Source organism: Staurois parvus, unplaced genomic scaffold, assembly GCF_062004578.1.
Source record: "Staurois parvus isolate SC_StPar_1 unplaced genomic scaffold, SC_StPar_1.0 ptg001110l, whole genome shotgun sequence".
NCBI classification, from domain to species: Eukaryota; Metazoa; Chordata; class Amphibia; order Anura; family Ranidae; genus Staurois; species Staurois parvus.
In genome coordinates this window covers 179910-202270 of record NW_028318906.1, presented here as the reverse complement: position 1 = coordinate 202270, position 22361 = coordinate 179910, and the positions used below count along the sequence as shown (strand labels likewise).

General features: G+C 39.1%; 1 protein-coding gene across 1 annotated transcript in view; it reads right to left on the bottom strand.

Annotated features, from left to right (window-relative positions):
• LOC149440135 (G protein-coupled receptor family C group 6 member A-like) overlaps window positions 1-14667 on the bottom strand; it is a 34979-nt gene extending 20312 nt beyond the window's left edge. The window contains exons 1-4 of the mRNA XM_089658895.1: window positions 14457-14667; window positions 8828-9125; window positions 6027-6878; window positions 1414-1626 (exon numbers count right to left, since the gene is read on the bottom strand). Of these exons, the coding sequence (XP_089515021.1) occupies window positions 1414-1626; window positions 6027-6878; window positions 8828-9125; window positions 14457-14644 (1551 nt within the window). The 5' untranslated portion in view covers window positions 14645-14667. The remainder of the gene's footprint in view (window positions 1-1413; window positions 1627-6026; window positions 6879-8827; window positions 9126-14456) is intronic.
• Between the last annotated feature and the right edge of the window lie 7694 nt (window positions 14668-22361).

Genomic DNA, 22361 nt, shown 5'->3' with positions numbered 1-22361 from the left:
AATTCAAGGGCTTGTTTACACTGGCATCACCTTCTGAAGAGCAATCCATGGTGGATCATCATTGGATGTTTGACAGGTCCTGAGGATGTGTTATTAACCCCTACAAGCCTGCACCACTGTGAAGGAGTTGTGGCATGACAAGAGAGATAATTGCATGTAGGAGGGATCCACTTTTCCTGTAACCGGACCAGCTTTATTTCCTTCTGGATTGAGGATCCATGAGCACTAGATGCACACTGCGTTTATGTGTCTTTGTTCTGGTGAGTGCGTTTTTCAGCCGTTTCCACACGGATCACCAACTTTGAATCCTTATTTGTCACTGGACATGTTCTATTGACTAAGACTTTAAGTGGACTCATATCTGTTTTATTATCACTACTCATAGCGCTGCACTATTTTTATGTTATTCTATTTTTAAGTATATATCGGTTGCTTAGAGTGCTTAGCCGCTTTCAGGACTAGCGCTCACTGTTTCTTTCCCTATTTGATTAAAGGTTTTGTTTTTTTTATACATTTTATATAAAATTAAGTATTTTTTTTTCAACAAAAAAATATGTGGCCTTGGACCTCAGCAGTCTGTAGTGGGAACATTGATTAGGGTAATAGCATTGAACTCTACTAGTCTCAGTTTCATAATGTCTTCTCCAGCAGATACCCAGTCAAAAATGTAGCATGTCCGCACTATCTAACCCTCATTTCCTCTATGTAGCAGAGTATCTCAGAGGGAGCATGGAAAAGTCCTGTTTGGCGTTTACATGTCTCCCAGGCTCCTCTCATACACTTTTAAGAGATCTTTGATCCTCTGTCCAGTTTGAATTTGGCTCCTCTCCCCTGTGGCAATTTAAACTCACCTAGAACATGCAGTCTGTGTTCCTATCCTGAGGGAACAGACAGGTTGTGTTTGTTAAAGCTGCAAGGTCGGTGACAGTGAGGGTGTGTGATTGTGTAGTTAGTGCAGGGACATGGCTAGGATTTTGTTTTGTATGTTTTTGATCTTTTTTTTTCTTTTTACCTAACTGTACAGCACTTGTAAATTGACTTGTAAATAGCACAAATAAGCATATCCCTGTTTGCTACTACCCCATTGGACTGGTATCTGTGCCTGAAAGTGTACTCACCCCAGGGAGCTGTTATATCTGCTACCTATCCCCAGCTCATTAGGTCTGCAGTTTCTGACAGTCCTCTCAAACATTACATATAGTATTTTGAACATTATGTGTGGCCCTTTGAAGATGTCAAGGGCCACATTTGAGGTCCCTTTAGCTCATAAGTTGACAACCACGGCTGCCTTATATCATATTCATAGCTCTTGTCTGAATTTTCATTCAGCAAAATAAATCTATAGTACAATACAACTGAACTGGGATTGCATGTGTTATTTGTTGCTTGTTTTTTTTAGCTTTTGTTACATACCGAGCCATTGACATTGTTCCAGACAAGAAGACTTTGGTTTATGCTTAGATTTTGGTTGACTGTGTCGTACTGCCCGACAATCATCATGTTAACAGATTTATTTGTCAGTTGCCAATTAAACAAATTATAGCTGCGTAACACTTCCCCAAATGAATCAAAGTGGAAAGATTCACCATCGTAGGTAAAGTTGTTTTTCTTTAGTTCTGCGAGAAGCTGGAAAATAAACATGACAATGACAAGCCTTTTCAATAACTTTGACAATTATTGGCTACTGCATTAGGTACACCTGATTTTTACTACAAATAGGAATGGAAGAATCTGCCCAGGTTTGATTTGCAAAGGGTTCAGCAAATACTTTCTGAAATTCAGTGAACCCAAATTTATTGATGAATTCCATTGAAGTCAATGGGGTAGAATCCTGTCATTTAAAGTAAAACTAAAAGCTAAACTTATTTTTTCTTTTTGGATAGAGTAAGGAGTAAGAGAGGGTTACAACTTCTTTGAATTTTTTTACCACCTGTGTTCTATCGGGGAGATTTCCCTTTATGTTCTGTCCCACAGCCACAGCACGAAGTTAAATAAAATTCCCTGAAAGTGAAGGAATTCCTGGTTGTTAACAGGGTCACCAGAATAGGCTCTCCTTTGGAAGATTTTCCCTCTGTTTCTGTTCTGGTGACAACCCAACATTTGGGATATTTTTTTACTTTCAGTTTCAGTGATAACAGCAAAAAGCACAAATAGAGAGTGTGACTTTCACTAATGGGGGCACAGAGACAGCAATAAAAACCTAACGTGTTTTTATCCTTCTCCACTTTATCCAAACCTAAAAAAAGGTTTTTCCATTTGTTATACTTTAAAGTCTGGTAATTTTTAGGGACAATAAGCAAAGTACTGTCAAAAAATGCATGAGACGTTAGGCACTGCCATGAGGGACATGTAAAATTGTACCTTTGCAACAATAATGTTTTTTTAGATACCATACAGCAGGAATGCTTGAGGAATGCCCTTTAAGCTGTATGTTGTGGTACAGAACAGATTTACGATGCTGGAGAGGAGACAGCAGTGTAAATTTGGCCAGCAGCAAGACAACTAATCACAGATAAATAGGCCTAACTGTTGTGTGCCTAACTTTCTTATCTTTTACCTATGTTATCTAAATTTCATCTATATGGATGGGGGGATGCAGTGAATGTGAGTGATATAACGTGAGATGGTTTAGGCACACGTTGTTCTTGCAGTTATTATTTCTTTCAAACAATGCAGGGATGTACTGCAAACAAAAGGCAACTCTACGAACTGCAAATGCTGGGCTTTGATTATATCATGGCTAGGAAAAACCCTATTAACATAAAATATAAATCAAACATTTCCAAAAGAAATAAAGCCCCCAAAGTACCACACCTAAAACAAAAGCCTGCTTGTTTTAAAGATGCTAAAGATATTTGATTAACAAAAAAAAAGATGCTTAAGGTGATTGTAGCTTTATCATAGCATCACAGTTGAGTACTGTCGATCCTATTTTTTGGGGGGACTTTTTTCCTTTGTTTAAAATCCATACAGTACTGATATACAAAGGTTTTAGTAAAATGTTAAGATGACATATCTGCAAGACAACAAACTCTCAGCACGAAAAAAAAGAAGGGTTGTGAAATGACAGGGGGGGGGGGGAGTAAAAAAGATGAGAATAATCAAAAATGTTTGATAGTGATTTAGAAAACTGAGATCCACATTCCTTCACTTATCTCTTGTGTCTAAGTGAATTATCATACATAGTTCAAATATTTTCCTTTCCTAAGTAAGGTGGTGTACCTCATTCAATGCAAAAAATTAAAACATGGATGTTACATTGGTGAGACAAGACAGGATTTGCAGAATAGAATACATCTTCACAGACACACCATACAGAACATAACAGGAGGAGTGATGCACATCTGTGAGACACAATTTTGCACAACTAGACCGTTTTGTGTTTTGGATATTAAAGGGGATTTTTAAAAATTCTCAGGAGAGGAATACTTTTGAACTACATATGATAATTCTGTTTGACACGAGAGGTAATGCACCAAATGTGAACATAATGTTTCTAAACTGCTATCCAACAGTTTTCTGAACTTTCTCACCTCTATGACTTTATCCCCCTCTTTCTCATTCCATAGTTCCCTTCTTTATTATTTATCCTACCTCCTCTCCTAATTGCCTTGTATACTTTGCCTTTGTCTGTTTGTCTTTTTTTTTTCCCTCCTCGGAGATTCTTGTCTTGCAGATTTGTATATCAAAGGACCTTAGAAGAAGGTAACCCAAAAAGCTTGTCCTAAAAATGTAACTGTCAATCTGGATATATACTAAATGTACTAGAGTATGGCCAATTTTAGTGCAAAAAAAGTATCATAGAATTGAACTTAAAAAAAAGCCTAAACATAGTATAAAAAGCAACTAGTAACAAATGAGTTCTGCACTTTTAGCACCCTCCTCACAAAGTTAAAAAAAGGACATATAAAAATGTTAAAAATGTTTTTGAAGCCTTGCAGCTAAAATAAAGCACTTTTACCTAAAAAAAGACTCCATAAACATAAAATAAAAACAGAATATACCACAAACCTAAATAAATATCTCAATAGCACTCCGGTTAAACAAAAGCTATTTTTAAAATGAAAGCCATGATAAAAAAAGTTTACTATGGACAGGACAGCAAATAAAAATTACATCTCATTTGAAATCAACCACAAAATAAAACTGACAAAAAAGCCCCAAAAGAAGAACATTAAACTAGCAAAGGGGTAGATTTCCCAATCATAATTAAAGTACAGTTCGCCATGCAGTTGGTCAGCTTTCCCTTTCCTTTCCTCACAGAAGCTTTCAATGCACTTACACAGCTGTCCTGTACCTATTTTATAGTAAGGGGGCTGACTTATCCAAAAGTCCCCTTATCGGCCCTTCTAAGCTTGCTGCCCATAGTTCAAATGCCATTCAGTACATTACGGTTTAAGAAAATTTTTGCAGGCAAATCTACACAAGAATTCCCTGGGACTGTGAACCTCGAACCTGCAGGATTCACCTTGTACCAATGGTAGCAACAAACTCAAACCTCACTCCTAACTACAAATAAAAAAATAGCAAATCATGGGGCTACAAGTGAACACATAAATTGTAAAGCGGTTCATTTTTTTTTTCCACCAAATAGTTAAGTAGTGTAGATCTGTGATTTAATCAGCTCTGATCATGCATGACTGTTGGTGCCTGGTCAGTTATAGTATCTAAAAATTAGGAATCAAAATAGTAAATTAGGATGTTTATGGTTGCAACAAGATTTGTGGATAGTGAGCAGTCTGCAGTTTTTACCGAGTTATAGTAAATTAGAGTTCTATCAAAAAAATGCTGTCTAGTAGTATGGTTAGAGTCAACAGGCCTACAGGAGATGAATGTTTTGCAATATGGTCTTAAAAACAATGACAACAAAATAAAGAGTTTAAATACTGCCAATCCTAACAATACTACTTGAATCCCAAACAGGAAATTGTTTCACTGCATGAGCATCAAAGGGGCAATTCTTACAATCTGCAGGCAACAAACATACAATTGTTATAAAATGTGGGCAACGCATTGGTTATAATTTCAATTGGTGGCCAACAAATGCTCAATTGTTACAATATATGGTCAAGAAAAAGGAATAGTTATAGTATGTAGGCAATAAATGGGAAACTTTCAATATGTAATCAACAAACCGGCAATCAATATACAGTATATGTGGGCAGCAAATGGGCAATTGTTACTAATGGTGGGCAAAAAAGGGGCTGTAGTTTCCATCTCCTTTTGGCAACACATACACTAAGTGGCCAAATGAGGGACATGGAGGTGGAGAGAGCATTTCCTCCTGGAACCCTCCTCTTCTATAGTGTTGGCTTGCTGTTCCAGATGCTGTGTGCTTGGTGTATCAACACTGATATCACAATTCCAGTCAGCCTGTCAGTGCCCAAGCCAAAGGGACCTCTACCTAGCCCAAACACCTGGTTTATTGTTGCTGGCTGCCCTGGTCTGGTGTATCAGAAACACTGTTTCTAGCTGTGTGGTGGTGATCAGAGACCCTATGAATGGCTGCACTATTAGGGCCTGTTCACCCAAGAGGTTAGGTAGACCTCACCCCCCCCACCCAAACTCCTACTCCATTTAGCTGCAGAGGTTGGAGGTGTACATATGTCACAGCTACAATGCTTGGCTTTGCAACTGCGGTGGGAATTATACCTCCTGACACTTTCTGTGGGCATAGTGCCCACTGATTAGTCCCAATAAAGAGAATGGGGGCACTTGGGTGGGGTCCAAGAGGTTGAAGCAGGCAATGAGGAGGTGATACAATGCCTCCTCATTACTTGCCAGATGCTCATTGAAGAGTAATCTAAACACAGATTGCTCTTCAGAGAGAACCACACATGCGAATAAGGCCTAATAGTGACACTGGGACTGGTGTGGTGGTGACTGGGAACACTGTGACTGGCTGCACTGGTCTGATGACATTGCACTGCTGTGGCAGTGATCAGAGACAATGGCTGCCTGCATTGGCATACAGTATCATCAGACACTGTTTAGTGTTTAGTTCAGGTCCTTTTTGATTTACTAACCTTGAGTGGTGAGACTTGGAGATCCTTGTCACAAGTTCCATCTTTGCACACTATATTTTTCAGTGCTTGAGCTACAGCTGTAACAGCCAAGGATGTAGAATATCCTACTTCTATATGCTGTACCAAGTAATCATCATTTTGCAGAGAGACGTCATCCACATTGCAGGCTAACGGAGATTTGTGCATCACTGAAGCAGGAACAGGACAATTGTCAGAAGTTGAGTTCAAACACTTTAGATATTCTCTATAGTCTTCTGAGCATCCAAATCTCCACATTTTATATTCATCAAGAATTTCATTTGTGGCTGAGTCATTGGACGGAAAAAGGTTTTTAAGGTAATCTTCTATTCCAGGAATTATACCACTTGTAAATGTGAATCCAAATATTGTGCCCACCTTTGCAATGTCTTCTATACTAGCTACTAAGTTGGAGTTGATCCAATTGTCACTTGCAATCCAAGTTCTGGATATATTTTGATGGATGGCTTCTCTAAATATCTCAGCCATGATAGAATCCTTTACGAAAGTGATTACCACCTTGGCTGTACTAGTTTTGAGATCACTCATAACATGATTTAAGCTATTCTGCAGGGATGGATGTTTCACATAGGATGGGACAGTCCTCGCAAAGGCTATACATACTCCACTGTCTTTAAAGAGGGAGCTCAATAAATCAAGACTGGAGCGTCCATATTCATCATCACTGGCAATGATTCCAACCCAGTTCCACTCAAATGCTTTGATCAGATCCATGATTGCTTTGGTTTGGTAATAGTCTCTAGGAATGGTACGGAGAAAAGATGGATATCTCATTTCATCACTTAGAACATCAGCAGATGATGCTCTACTTATCTGTAATGACAAACAGAAATAATGCGCTTTATTTAATTTCACCTGAAACAACATCAAACATGAAACCGCATGGTAAAGATGTCATTTTTAGGCTTGAAGATAGAAGTAAAGCAACGCTTCATATTATAGAATAAAGACTGTTATATCCAAGTGTAAACGGACAGAACTGAAGTGAATTTACTGCTTTGGTATAATAGAATAACTTACTCATACAGATCATTTCACACACTCCTACCAGTTAACCACAGACCTAACCCTTATTCCAAATGCTTTAGTTTGTGCACCCAATCAGGCTGCCTGGGCACTCTCAGGATGCAGTCCAAAATATTGTCCAAGTTACACAAAGTTCAAAATACTTTCATACAGCATGCAGCCACATTCAGAAACTCATGTTCTTTCTGGGACATCAAGGGGGGGGGGGATTTTAAGACAAGTATATCTCCATTAGTGCTGTAGCCCAATCTCATCAATCATTCCTCATTCTCTCTAGGTGCATGCGCATGAGCTACATGACTTTTATACACTTCATTCTTACAACCATGCTCTCATCTTTATTATCTCACTCTCCTAAGACAGGTTCCCTTCACAGTGTAAAGAAAATAAAAGGACAGATGGTGTCACCATCTAAGCGTAGATATTTATTAGATCAGAAAATTAAAACCAATATGCACTCATATGCAATAAATGAGTAATAATAAAATTTTGTTTCTTTTATACTGATTTATTATTTTTCCATGTAGTGCCTCCTGCCAGTTTTGTCCTTTGTGTACACGTCTAGCCCACAGTCCTCCAGTATTAGACACAGTGGGGTTTATTTACTAAAGCTGGAGAGTCCAAAATCAGACTCCCTTCTGCATAGAAACCAATCAGCTTCCAGGTTTCATTACCAAAGCTTCATTGAACAAGCTGAGGTTAGAAGCTGATTGGTTTCTATGCAGAAGGGAGTCTGATTTTGGACTCTCCAGCTTTAGTAAATAAACCCCAGTGTGTTTCTCATTAATACTCATAGAGAGGTTTTCCCACAACCCTCCCCTATACATTCCTGAGATTCCCCCATACTGTATATGCAGGCTTGAGAAAAGGAATGCGCAGCCACATCCTAATGTCTGATGTCATCATTGGCAAAGCTTCACTGGTGAACTCTGAATATGGTACACAGTCCCTTCCAGGAACTACTCTGCTAGACTTGCCCGCTTCCCTGGTAAGCTCTGCATAATGCATGCAGAACCTCTTGGAGGTGTTGCCCATATTTTGCACGATGATGTGCTTGTTTTCTATCTATTGCATGTAAGTGCATACTGGTTTTAATTTTAGGATCTAATAAATATCTACACTTAGATGGCAGTGCCCTCTGTCCTTTTAACATTTTTCAATACATGCCCACAGAGGATTTATCCAATACTCTGAATTAGAGGAGCTGCACCAAATTCAGGAGTGACTGTATAATCACTTTTATTATTGGACTCATCCAGTGGGCTATTTAACCTTACTATCATTAGAGGATCCCCTCTTTTCTCCCCTTCCCATTTCTCTCCTCCTGATCACTCAGTTTCTTTGTACCATAAACTGTTGCACTTTTCCTTTCATAGTGTGGTAGGAAAGAAAGGAGACCATACATGTGGTGTAAAAGAAATCTCATAAGAAAGGGTCTGGCAATGGGTCTCTGGGCTATATATGGGCTTAGTGAGAGGAGTAGAACAGCTCATATGGTGGATCAAGGATCTGCTGTGAACATAATTTAATTGATCTGGGCTAAACATCAGACTGCACAAACCAATATGCTTAGCTTTAGCATTCACCTTTATGACAATCATGACCATTAGCTTTATCCCTTCAATATCACCACCTTTATCATCAATATATTTTTCATGGTCATCATTTCCACCATATTCATCATCAAAACTATTTATTTCATCATCATCATTCACCCCGCTATGCCATCTGGGTACCTGAGGTATGAAATAGCTGCTCAGTATCCTTCCTATGGCAATGGAGTTTTCAGAAGACACTTCTCCTATAACCGCTTTAATGGCAGGTATGAACTCTGTGCTGTTACATTGTGTTGAGTTGTTTAATGCAAAGATTTCTGGCAGTAACTTTAATGTTCCCTGAACAGCTTTGAGGGGATCAGAACACGAGTCATAGATCTCATAGCCCAGCTTGATTCCTTGCAAAAGAGTGGAATTGTTAATCTTCTCAATTGTATAGATCATTGACAAGGCATCAACCAATATCCGTAAATGTAACCTGAAGCAGACACAGAGAGACAGGTAAAGGGAGCAAAAGGATTAGTTAGTTAGTTAGTTAGTTAGTTAGTTAGTTAGTTCTGGGTGTTAATAGTGAGACTACAACAGTGACAACTAATCTCCAGCTGTTGTAGGGCTACAGATGCTAACATATGAAAAACATATTAAAGTGATATTAAAGGCAATTAAAAATAATATAACAAACATGTCGTACTTACCTGCTCTGTGCAGTGGTTTTACACAGAGCAGCCCTGATCCTTCTCTTCTTGGAGCTCCCAGCAGTTCTCACTTTGCTGAAAACCATTTGTTCAGCTGTTTGCACAGAGTTTTCCATAGACTGTACACAGTGCTGAGTTTTCCTTCATATTATTTCCCTCTTCTGGTCAATTTTTCATAGGCTATAGTGTTAGGCTATTTTTTCTATTGGTAGATGTTAACTCTCATGGCTGAATTTTTTATGGCTATTTTTGCCTAAGATCAAATGTTAGGGAATTTTACATCCATCCGGTGAAAGGTAACAAAGAAACTATTACACACACATTACGAACATTATGAGTATTATTTGTTACTCTTTTATAAATAAACCCTTATATATCACTTTACCATAAAATCTGTGAGAAGTAAAGCAATTTTGGAAAGGGTCCTGAGTAGGAGAAGGGCTTCATTACATCAAGGAAGGTCTGTGTTAGAAGGTTCCATTACAACAAGCAAGGTTGCAAGTTATTTGCCAGAGGGCTCCATAACCACAATAGCTAAGAAGGAAAGTCTGCTCCAGAGGGGACTTTACAGGATCATGAAAGCAACTTCACCTGGGGATGATGTTAATACCCAATTACCTGCAATCACTTGTAGAGTGGAGCCTGGAGTCCTGGTTGCCTACAGAGATTGTGTAGCTGATATAAACCAAGCTAAATGACTTTTAGTGTATCCCTAATATACACAGATCATTGTTCATAATCATTCGCAAGTAAGGATAGTTATCGTGTGCATATGTTGTATGTATATCTGTAATACTTTATAAGTCTTGTATTGTTTTCCAACAATTGAAAGTAGTTTGTATGGTACAGCAATATTGTTTAGTAAAGCATATTAATATACTACAGAGGTTTATGCTTCATTGCTTTACTACAATGTGACCTAAAATATACAAAGTAAAACAATTAAAACTGCATCTCAGTGTACAATTCCAGTTTTTGTTAGATGCTGGGAGTAAGGGCTTGTTCACACTTGACTAAATTTCTAACTCTTACCAAATGCTCCTATAGAATTAGTATAGTAGTTAGACAGATGTTAATGAGCTGTAGTATGGGTGTTAGGCAGGCGTTACTGAGCTTTACTATGGGTATTAGACTGGCTTTTTACAAGCATTAAAAATGCTTCCCATATGCCCTATGTGCAGTTTTGAAGCATTTTATAAGCATTTGACAAGCGTTAATATCACAAAACAAACTAAATAAACTGTAATGTTATTAACGCTCCGCAATCTCATCGCAAATACCCTACAAACACCTGCCAGTGCATTTTAGGAGCATCACCATAGACCTGAATAGGAGCCATTGAAAGGCTACAAACTCCTCCTGATTTGACATGAAGCTTCAATTGTGAAGAGAGGTTACACTAACGCTTCATGTTTTGATAACGTGAACAGCACTGTGTGCTGCCCATAGTGTCATTTGCACGCCCCTCAAATGCCTGCTTTCAATGTCAGTGTTAACTCGTCCTAATTGTGGGGTGCCAAGATAAATGAGTTCCATGAACTGTAAATCAGTCTCCGCACCTGCTTTCTCTGCAAAATGTCTAGAAACCGATAAATACTGGATATGCAACTAAAAGCTCTGCCCAGACTTCTGGATCTGGCAGAGCCCCTTGCTTGAGTTATGCTCACTCATGCACACTGAGGGAGGTACCAGACTTCCTTCATTGTGTCATCTTCGTGCACTTGCAAATGGAAACCCACAGATGTGCAAATGTGCCAAAGGTCTCTGTTGGGTCAGCCTGACAGAGCCTTTCAGCACATCTATGCACACATGCACAACATCATTCTAACATAGGCAAGAAAAGAGAAAGTGCTGTCCTGCAGCACAAAAAAATTAAAGAGAGCACTTAAAAAAAAATTCAGTTGTGGTAGAGAGAGGGGGCTGGAGTTAGGCAAATCCAAACTAAAGCTGAGCAAACTTATGAACATTTTGATCAATTGTGGTTAAACAAATCTTTAAAAGAAATGTAAAGCCTCTGAAATTTGAAATTTTTGCAGCAGCAATCACATTGAAATAAATGAAAATTAAAAAAAAGGGTGTATTACAGATCAAAAAGAAAACTGCAGAATGGTTTGGGCAGATCCTGGGGTTGGGATGAGTTGGGAGGGGAGCTAAGGATGGGGAAGGGGAAGGATGGGGAAGGGGAAGGAAAGTAATTATGATATGTACAGTATAACAGCTGGATTACAGAGAAGGTTTAGTCTGATCTCCAAAAAACGTTTATAGGTAAAAGGCAACCTAACAATGGTGGTATATGTTGTATTATTAACAAATATGAAATCTGAATGTTCCTTAGAGGTCTTGAAATAGAACCAGCAAGTCCATGTCTTGTTAAAGTCTGTAAGTTTGTCCTGGGAGGTTTGTATATGTTCCTCCGCTCTTCAACCCTATTGAGTCTTAGAAACCAGTCTGTATTTGTGGGGATGCGGGTTTACTTCCCGTACAGTGGAATGCAAATGCAAGCTACATTAATCATATGCATGGCTAACAACTTTGTTATTGTCTTCTTGTGTTATGTTCAAAGAGCCTTTATGTGTAGTAGTGCAGATTGTTTCCCAATCTTGTTTTGGCAAGAAAATTCCCAAGTTGGTTTCCCATTTGTCTTCATATTGTAAGGGTCTATGGTGACTTACAAGTACAGATTAGTGAAAATGTGAGAGTAGTCTGCTGTGTACTGATCTGATCTTGGGATGATTTATGAACTGCTGTATTAAAAAAAAAGACAACATGGAGAATTGTGTTTTGGTGTCTAGGTGAGCAAGGTCGGATCTCGAACAGAAAGATTCACCTCAAAAGAAATTGTTGAATTGTGGCATAGCAACAAACTTACAGTATGATTTAAAAGCTGGTTGCAAACCCATGGGAAGTCTGGGTTGGCTAGAAGGGGAGTCATGGGGCCTGGCACAAATATTACGACGGTACCTTTGCATGCTGTTTGGAAACAGTGTAAAGCCAGCCCCATTAATGGTTGTGCATTCAACTGTTGTAAGCTGTTATTCGGCTTGAGCCAAGGGGCTATGGTCAATATGCCTTAGACATGGCTCTGTTCAAGCAAGACCCAGGCTTTGACTGCCCATTGAATGTGCCAGTCCACCATCCAGGTCAGATGGTCAGGCTATGTATTAGAGTCTCAAATTTGGGACATCCTTTAACCACTTCTGGGCAGCATATTACATTTCCTTCTTGTCCACGCCATTTTTTAGTGTTTAGTACTGTAGTAGTTTGACAATTACTCAATCATGCAACACTGTACCCAAATTAATTTTATTTAAAAATTTGTGAGACATGTAGAGCTTTCTTTGAGTGGTAATTAAAAACCACTGGGGTTTTCATTTTTACTTTATAAAGGGAAACATTTCTTCTTCATAAAAAAACTGTTTTCTTACTTTCTAGAATAAAACATATCAAATTAAAATGCAATGACAGCGTGAAACCTCTAAAAGGACTCTTTTTTTGGGAGAGTAGACATGCCAAGGTAATTTGATTTGTTGCCACATTTTTGAAAATTAAGAAACATGTTGGTGTTTAGGTTAGTAGTGTGTTTTTAGCCTTTAAAAGTCACCCACTGAAATAAAGTTTAGGTTTTTCATTAATAATAGAAGTTCCCCATGGGGGGAAATTTCACTGTGTACAATTGTGAGATGTCATAAATAAACTCACAAAGCCTTCAACACCTTACAAAATAATCTCACAATTAATGGTAGCCAGTGGCATTTTAAAACCTTCCCTCACCCCCATCATTAATTATTGACCCCTCCCTCTGCAAACAATCCTACAACATTGGCAACATTGGCATTATAAACCCCCCAAAACAATTTCACAATTATTGGTGGTCAGTGGCATTTAACAACTCTCAACCCTCACCGTTTGAGCACTTGATCGTGCCCTGTAGTCTTAAATCCTCCTTCTCCCCTGTGTTCTGCTGTGAGAAGAAGGGGTGGGCTTATCAATGTAAACAGTACTACAATGTTATCATTAGGGATCTCTGTGATCAGTCATCACAACCATTACGCATCCCAGAGCCTCTTCATTTGGCTCTGTGCCTTTAGCCAATACTCTCCATTTACAAAGGACAGTGAGAGCATCAGTTTTGTGAAAAATAAAAGGACACACATATAACTGCCCAACAAAGAGGGATAACTGCTTTGTTACAACAGCAGGACAAAAAGATTAAAATGCTATCTGAGAAACTAACATAGAAATGTGAGACCTGCACTGGAAGTCAAGCTAAAGCTAGCCATAGATGGATGAAATTTGGCCAGTTCAGCAGGGACCATCTGAACTTCAATCTGTGTGTGGCCATCCCTATTTGACAAAAGTTTATTGTTAGATTGACTTCTATTGAACAAAAAAGTTGGGAAACCTTTTTTTATCAGTAGCTACAGCTAATTGGCCAGAGCTGCTGATCTGTGTATTCTGACAACAGCAGGATCAGCTGTCAGAATACAATATCCTGGTGCAGAGATTCCTCCATCCATCTGGTTCATGTGGATGGAGAAATCTGTTTTTTTTTTTTTTTTCATTCAGCTTGTTAACTGAATGAAAAAAAGGCCCATCTATGGCCAGCTTAAGGGTACGTAGGCAACAATAGATGCAAATATAAGCAACTCTCATCCAAACCTGTATGCAAGTCACAATTCCTACAGCTGTTGGTAGACATGGATTAAAACCAATTTCTAAATAATATTAGATTAAATAATTATGTTTTACTAATTTTAATGACAAGTAAAAATAGACAGGTAAACAGTTTCCTTTACTTAATCAACAACAGAAGCAAGTATAAAGAAGAAACAGCCCTTGCAGTGTCCTTTGTTCTCCCAGGAGTCTTTTAGCCATTTAGACATCTGAATCCATCAAATATTGTTTCAAATTTAACCTGTATGCAAGTCACAATTCCTACAGCTGTTTGTAAACATGGATTAAAACCAATTTTTGAATAACATCAGAGTAAATAATTATGTTTTACTAATGTTAATGGCCAGTAAAGAAAATGGCAAGTAAACAGTTTTTCTGTGTTAAAAATAAAAATAACACTGAATTCCCTGTATTTCATTTTCAATTTCTTCAGCACTTACCCTGTACAGGTGAACTTATCTACATAAGGACGTTCTAATAAATTATAAACTCCATCATGAATGGCAAAGATCCCTCCAAGCATAATGTCTCCGGGACTGTGAGCCACAGCGTGTTCATAGGAACGACAGGAAAGTGCAAATCCATAAAGAGAAGAAAGGGTAATTATAGGTAATATATATAAAAACATGTTTGTAACGTGTATTCTTAGATCATACACTCTGTATTCTGAAGAATGAGGCCATGTTGCCTGTCTTCTGCTCACATTTTATAGGACAGGTCTGGAATTTTCTATAAGGGAGTATCCAGGAAACATAACGAGTGATTTCATAATTGCAAAATATAAATAACAAACTTGTTCCATTAGTGAATTAGGTTAGTGCATATCCATCAAGTTCATTAGTTTTTGTACTCAATTTTTTCCAAAGCAAGGTAAAACAAATCCCCTTGGGCATTTGGAACTTGTGTTGTCTCATTGAGTCAAAAAGAATCATTCCTGATTCCGATTATAACAAATTTGTAGCTAAAAAATTTGCTGTAAAAACGTTTTTATGCTTTTTTTAAGCTCCCTTATTAAAGAAGTGGTTTGCGTTGTTTATGTCTTTTATCTCACATGAATTGAGCTTTCTTTCGGTGGTATTTGATCGCCCGTGCGGTTTTTATTTTTTGCGCTATATAAAAAAAATTGTCAATTTTGAGAAAAAAACAATTATTTTGGACTTTTTGCTATTAAACATTTTTAGTACAAAAATTAAAAAATCAAATTTCATCATAAATTTAGGCCAAACTGTATTCTGCTATGTCTTTGCTAAAAAAAAATCCCAATACGTGTAAATTAATTGGTTTACATGAAAGTTATAGCGTTTACAAATGGCGGTATAGATACTGGATTTTTTTTTAATACTAATAATAACGGCGATCGCCGTCTTATGGCGGCAATCAGCAACTTATGGTGGTAATCAGCGACTTATGGTGGGACTGCGGCAGACATTCTGACACTGGGGGGAACTGACTTGGGGTCACTGACATCCTCAGTTACACCAATATAGTGATCAGTGCTAAAAAAAAGCACTGACACTGTACTAATGACACGGGGGAGGAAGGGGTTAACAATGAGAGGCGATCAAAGGGTTAACTGTGTGATGGGAGTGTTTTACTAGGGGGTGGGGGGTGTGTGCTTCACTGTAAGCACACTGATCGGGACAGCCATCTCTAGCAGTGTGCCCAAACTGACAAGGAGGAGAGCTGCATTGTAAACAATGCAGCCATCCTCCCTGTCGGAGTTTGGCGGCAATCACTGGGCTCTGGTGAGTAATCACCCGACAGGACCCGGTGATTGACTCCCGGGACCGTGATCAGCAGCACAGGTAGGGCGGTCGCGCACCTCGTGTGCACCCCCTACCCGGAAATGCAGGGTCATGTTTATATAAGTGATGGGGCTGCCTTGTCGCAGTATATGTACTGTGGGCGGTCCCCTAGTAGGTAACATTCACTGTTTTAGAAACTACATCCATTACTTACCAGAGATTATTCATCCAGGGAATATCCTATTGCATCCAGGAGTTCAGAAAGGTATTTTTTTCCCTGCTGGAGCAACTTGGACCATGCTTCATGGGGTTTTTTTGCATTCCTCCGGAAAAACTGTGGATATTGTAATGGCAATTTTGGGCCTACATCTTCATGAAGGTTATTGACTGTGACTGTGGGGGGAGGGGGATTACACAAAAGACTCAATGGAGGTGAGGGGGAAGGCAGCTGCTTCTTTGTGTACCTTGCTCTGAAGCCCACCCATTGGAAGATAACTTGGGTGGGTGGTTCTTGGGATGGTCTTTTGTAATGTGCATAAAACACCTTGGACACCCCCTCAGCTTCCCCTTTTCCTGCCATGTGCTTTCGAGAGCACAGACCTCAGACCTTCAGGATGCTGTAATGTATCACCATTGCTCTGTCTTTTTCTTGTAACTATCTCTCTCTTGTAGTCTTTGTATAGGTAACATTCTGTATTATATTTTTGTTGTGTTTGATTAATAGAAAGCTTCCTTGCTGTGTAAATAAATCAGATCTTTATTTTTTGCACAGTGGTTATCTTTTAATATTAACACTATTGGCTAAATTCAGGTATAGACAAAAGGTTATAATCACTTATTACGTTTATAATCTGTATAGAACCAAGTAAATAAGAGTGGGTAGGAAAACCGCCAAAACAAATGGTGCCCCGTGTGAGGAAGTCTGAATGTTTAGGTAAATGTTACTTGTTGTGTGGAATAGATAATTATTTACATCTTTCTTTGTTTTCATGTCTATCTTCCATTTCTGTCTAAAATACCTAGACTAGTAAGCTTTGTCGAATGTCATTTTTACCTTTTGTCTTTACTAATATTTTGATGAGACTGATTATGAACAGTATAATTGAATTAAAATTGTACTGAGAGTGTATAAGGAAACATCATAACTGCTGGGTTGCACCTATTGCAGCGGGGTGTGAGTATGAATCTGTCCTCTTTGTAATTTACTAACTGTAGATTGTAAGCGTGTAGTTAGATCTGTGAGAACCAGCTATATTGTAACTACTACACACCATACTGCAAGTAGCTGTGTCTCACGCCTGATGCGTTTCAAGCACTCAAATTTTGATTATTTAAGTTTGCTCTAATCCTTCTTGGGATAATAGGAGCAATTTAGGAAAAAATCTGTCAGAATACTTCAGAAACGTCCACGGGGGGGACTGAACTATCAAGTTCGGGTGATCCCTAGGCTGCTTGAAGGACTATATTACAAGTAGTGAAAAGCAGCAACGGTGACAGGGGCAGAACCTGTCAACCCAATCATTGGCCAGAGATTAGCTACCTCTGGGGGCAACCGCTCAAGGTTGGGGCAACCGCTTAAGGTTGGGAATTATTCCAGGGTCCGGTATCCGTAAGGATGGGTAACAGCATCAACTCAAGGAGGGCGTCTAAGTGTGGCAAACCCTGCCAACTGACCCCAAGGGAAGAGATGATCGGTAAATATGGACCCTGGGTGGTAGAATATATACATGATTGGGAGCGCTGGACTGGAATGAAGTATTCTAAAAGAGGTACTTTTAAACCTAAGACCTGGGAAGACCTCTGGTATGATCATCATAAAAAGATGACACGGCCAAATGAAAGAGATGCTTGGAGTATATGGCTGTTAGAGTCAATGAGTAGGGAAGCAGGGAATGTTTTTAATATGGAATCATTCCATGAGAACGCATTCCAAACACTTGAAAGTAAATGTATAAAGGAACAGTCACAAAAGTCTAAACCCCAGAATTGTGGCAATGATGAACAGGGGGACAGTGAGCAATCTTCAGGACTGGGGCCTTATGCAGTTACCCAGTCCTTGCCAGTGGAATTCTCAAGCACTGATATGGACTGTTATCAGCAGTTGATGAAAAGGGAGAGCCACAAGATAAGACCAAAAGACTGTGAGGAACAGGAACAGAATGAGGAAAACAGAGAAGTTAGTCAGGGAAAGGCCAGACTGGAGTTAGAAGATACAAAATCAAAACCTAGCGGGAAAAGTTATAGTAAGCGTGCGGGAAAAACTCCACTGATCTTTGCTGCCTGTTGGATGGCTAAGGAATATGAGCATCTGAAGGTGCAAAACGAATCATTACAGGAAGCTCTTGAAGTATCCAAAAGCGACCTGAGTAGTTTAAAAACTTCTGTAACCAATTCTGATGCTAGCCACCAACAGCTAACAAGAGATAACAAAAGATTACAGGAGGAAATTGATCAGTTAGTAGAAAAATTGAAGAACACAGAAAGTGAAATGAATCAATTTTCTGTTGACTGCCAGAAGAAGCTTGCTCATTTTCCCATTAAAGTAGATGATAAAAAGACTGATTTAAGTATTTGTGAATTCAGTGAAAAATCATCGTCTCCTAGTGTATGTGTGAACATTTGTAAATCTCTGGATGGTGGGAGCGATTGTAAAGCTGCCCCTTCATCTTGTATGCAGCCAGGAAAAGTTGCTAATCAGGTGTCAGTCACTGAATATTCTGAGTCTAAAACACAGCCTTTAGTTAATAGATGCCGTACCACCTTAGAAAAGATCAAATGTTATGCATGTGGATTATTTGGCCACATTGCACGATTTTGTCGATCCTCTTCTGCTGGAAAGGTAGTGAAACAAAATCCATACAGGACAATGAGACGTGATGTGGAAGTGTATTCAGCACGCTTTGGAACATGGCCGAGGTGTAATCAGTATGAACGGCCGAGATCACGGGTCCCATTCCAGCAGATGAAGGTAGAGAATGCATCTACACAGGCTGAGAATAAGCAACTGAAAAGGGAGAAATCATTAAAGGAATCTCAAACTTCCAAAATGGATTTTATGGAAGTAAAAAGAAAAGTCCAGGTTATTGGAGAAGACATGCTGGCATTAGTGGTATCTTGAGTTTGTCTTTGAGATAACAAATTGTAAAAGTGTGTTTATGGAATCTATGTTGTCTTGTCTGAAGGTGAGTGTAATAGTTGTTTAGGCTTCAAAAATCTAATGTCTCAGTTGCTGACAGCCCACCAACAACTGTCCCCCCCCCCTTCCTGTATAGCCAGGTCAGTGAGTGGAAATGACCCTATTCATATGCAAATGTTCTGAGCTGTATTCACTATGATGTGTTTGTTTTTCTAGAAAGACGAGTTTGGAGAATTTTCTTGGTGAAGTACAACATTTTGTAAATGAATGGTAACACTAAAATGTTTGTTTTGAGCTGCTCATTTTAACCATGGCAAACAATTTTTTTTTTTTTTGGATATTAATGGTATACCATAAACAAAATCCACGTGGTGATAATTAGTTGACGTCAACAATTTTTTTTGTAATACAAAAAGTGCACTCTTTAAACATCTGAGAAAATGTTTTTTTTTTAATATTCACTGTAAGCTGTGTTGCTGTTGTAAAGCCCTAACCATTGGTTGTTTATTTTTTTAGGTGGAAATGTAATGTTTTATTTCTAAATTTTATTGGTGTTTTACCTCACAGGTTTTGTCATTGGCTTTCAGGGCTTTCCGAACAGAAGGCGATCATCTCGTTCCAAAATGATCTTTCTCCTGTATTGTCTGTTTTCAGGTGTCCATGTTTATGAGTTTCACCCCCCATTAGTTAGATGGTGCTTGTTTGCGTTTGTCAGTCAGGTTGTGTCTTACTGTTCAGGTCTAGGCGTGTGTTGTATGTTCTAATTGCTTTGTTGTAACCATGTGATCGTTCATTAAAACTTTTTGCCCCATATTGGTGATCCTCAGTGTGCTGGTGACAATTTGCTTTGCTTGATTCTGTTCGGTTCCAGCAGACGGTCGCTGCAGCACCCACTTATACACACCGCCATTGGTAATGCAGGAACGTGTGCGTTTGGATTGTACGCTTGTATGTCCTAATCTGACATGTATGGAGCTCAAGTATGAACGAGTTTCTTTGCTCCACTGATTGGTGACTAGGTAAAGCCAGTTTTCAGATGGAAATCTGATTAGGACAGCGCTAAAAAGTGTTACTACATCTATAGTGTTTGTGTTTTGTGAAGATATTCCTTAGGATCAGTAGGTAGGATGGTATATGTAGTATATGTAGTGCCATGGCTTTAACTTGTAAGGTTTGGCTGATCCTTGTTGTCTCACAAAACTTGTGTTGTAGACTGGTTAACCTCCTGCTGTTAATTCAGTTAGCTACACCCCCACCCCCCAGCCAGGCTATCTCTTTTCAAGCTTGTCTAATTACCATAGCCTTGTCACCTTATTGTTCCTAGCAGCCTGCCTTTGTGTACCCAATTGTATTTTAAGCCTATTTCCTGTCCAGTGTCTCAGTGTACCTCTACCTGTCTTCTAGAGAATTCAGTTTGTTTGTTTGCATGGCTGTTTTTATGTGTTTTTGTATATTTGTCCCCAATATCTGTATGTCTCTATGCACACCTGTCAGCTTGAATTTTACCCCCTGTTTAGTGATCCCAGCGCCTCGGCGCTGCAAGAGATTCATATTTGTTTATTGGCCAATTATTCCCAATAGCAGCAGATCCTTGAACACTGTGCCTCGGCTCTTCCAAGAGCCCTTCACCTTGTGATACATGCGGGTATGCTGTAGTCTCCTCACATAGTACCCATAGGTGCCCTTCCTGTCCTAGACTCCTAGTGTACCTCAATTAATATTACAATACGGATCTGGAGATACTCAGAACCAAATTGGGAGGTCTGATACATGTTGGTAAAGGGGTCAGGAAACCCAACTTGCTCTGTCCGGTACCCAGGTACAATCAGAGGTGTCCCAGGACCTCGGAGGAATGATTGTTTTTTTTCTCAGTGGGATAATTTCCACTTTGAAAAGACACAGGTAGGGTAGTATCCAAGTTTGCTATGAGTCATAAGGATTGGTGGATGGCTCAGGTCCTTGGCTATCAATGCCTGACTTGCACTGTCTCATCCCTGTGTCCAGCTGCAGGGACTGAACAATGTGCATATACCGCAGTCAGTTTGGGTACTATCCTGTCAGACTTTACTGTGTTATATCCCCGAGTCCATCATGTTTTGATGGTTTATGAGTCCGGACATCCTCAGATGATTGATACTGATGGGTACTGGAGAAAGGAGGGTGTTATGTTATGCTTGGGGCTTTACAGGAGACAGCAATACTGGCACAAAGAATAGCAGAGACACAGGCATATACCCCTATTACCTCAGGGAAAAGGCTTGGTCTCAAACCTGACACCCCCATACACCTACAGAAACTTCCTTTGGGATTTGGGCCAGAGTTAAAAGTTTGAGTTTTAGATAGCGCCAACAGTTTGTGCAGCGCATCAACAGGAGGGCCCAGCTCAAGGGGCTTATAATCTAAAGGGAGGGGGTGGTACAAAAAGTAATAGCTATGAGAGAATGGTCTGATGGAGCTCACTGAGGTATAGTTTTTAGGTGGAGGCAGATGAGGTTTCCCTAAATAAATTAATTTTCTGGGATCACCTAGTGGTGAACAGGGTAGAAGTTTGCTGGACATACTGGGGAGGGGAGTTCCAGAGGTTCTGGAGCAGTCCTGATGATGAGCATGGGAGGAGGTAACAAGAGAGCTGGAGATCAGGATGTCTTAGGAGGAGTGGAGTGGTCAATTTAAGTGTTACCTTTGGATCGAAGTTGATTAATCCAAGTAACACACACAGTAGAGAGATGCTAAGGTATGCTGATGGGTTTCTTCAGGTACAGTCCTAAAGCCACAGCTTTCTTAAACATCTTACTCCACCCTCTTCACCTGATTTGCGTAACCCTGTTGCTCTTCCGGATGCAATTAATAATGTGCATCACTATCAGGAAAATGATCACCAAACTTATAAGAAGGTGTACCTCAATGAGGTATCTCCTATAGAGAAACCGAGAGGCCATTAACTGCTCTCTAAAGAACCTGATCCGATACACACAAAATAAATTTGCACATTCAAGAGAGGACCCTAAAACAACATAAAGGAAAAGGAAACTCTTGATGTTCTTTGTTTCTTTTTTCCCCTTTTTATTGTTTTTTTTGGTTTGGTTTGGTTTGTTTTTGGGAGAAGCCTCTAAATTGGAGTAATAAAATGCAGTCAGGTTTATCTAAATTCTAAAAGTTTTTTCAATCAAATTTTTTTACTCTCCCCGTTTTTGTGTACCTGACCTGCAAATATACTGTTGATTATAGTATGGTGGAGGACTTGTCTAGTGTCTAGTAACTGCTGCAATTTTTGCAATGTTTTTGTGTTTTAATGCAGTTTTCCCAGGCGACTATATTTATACAGTATATATTATAATTTTTTTTACCTTTTCTCATTTTTAACTTTTTTGTATGAATACAGACTCATTGCTCTTTACCAACCTAAAGTGAAGTAAAAGTCGTAGTTGGAGGAGCATTAAATCTGTACCCTTTTCATTTTTATA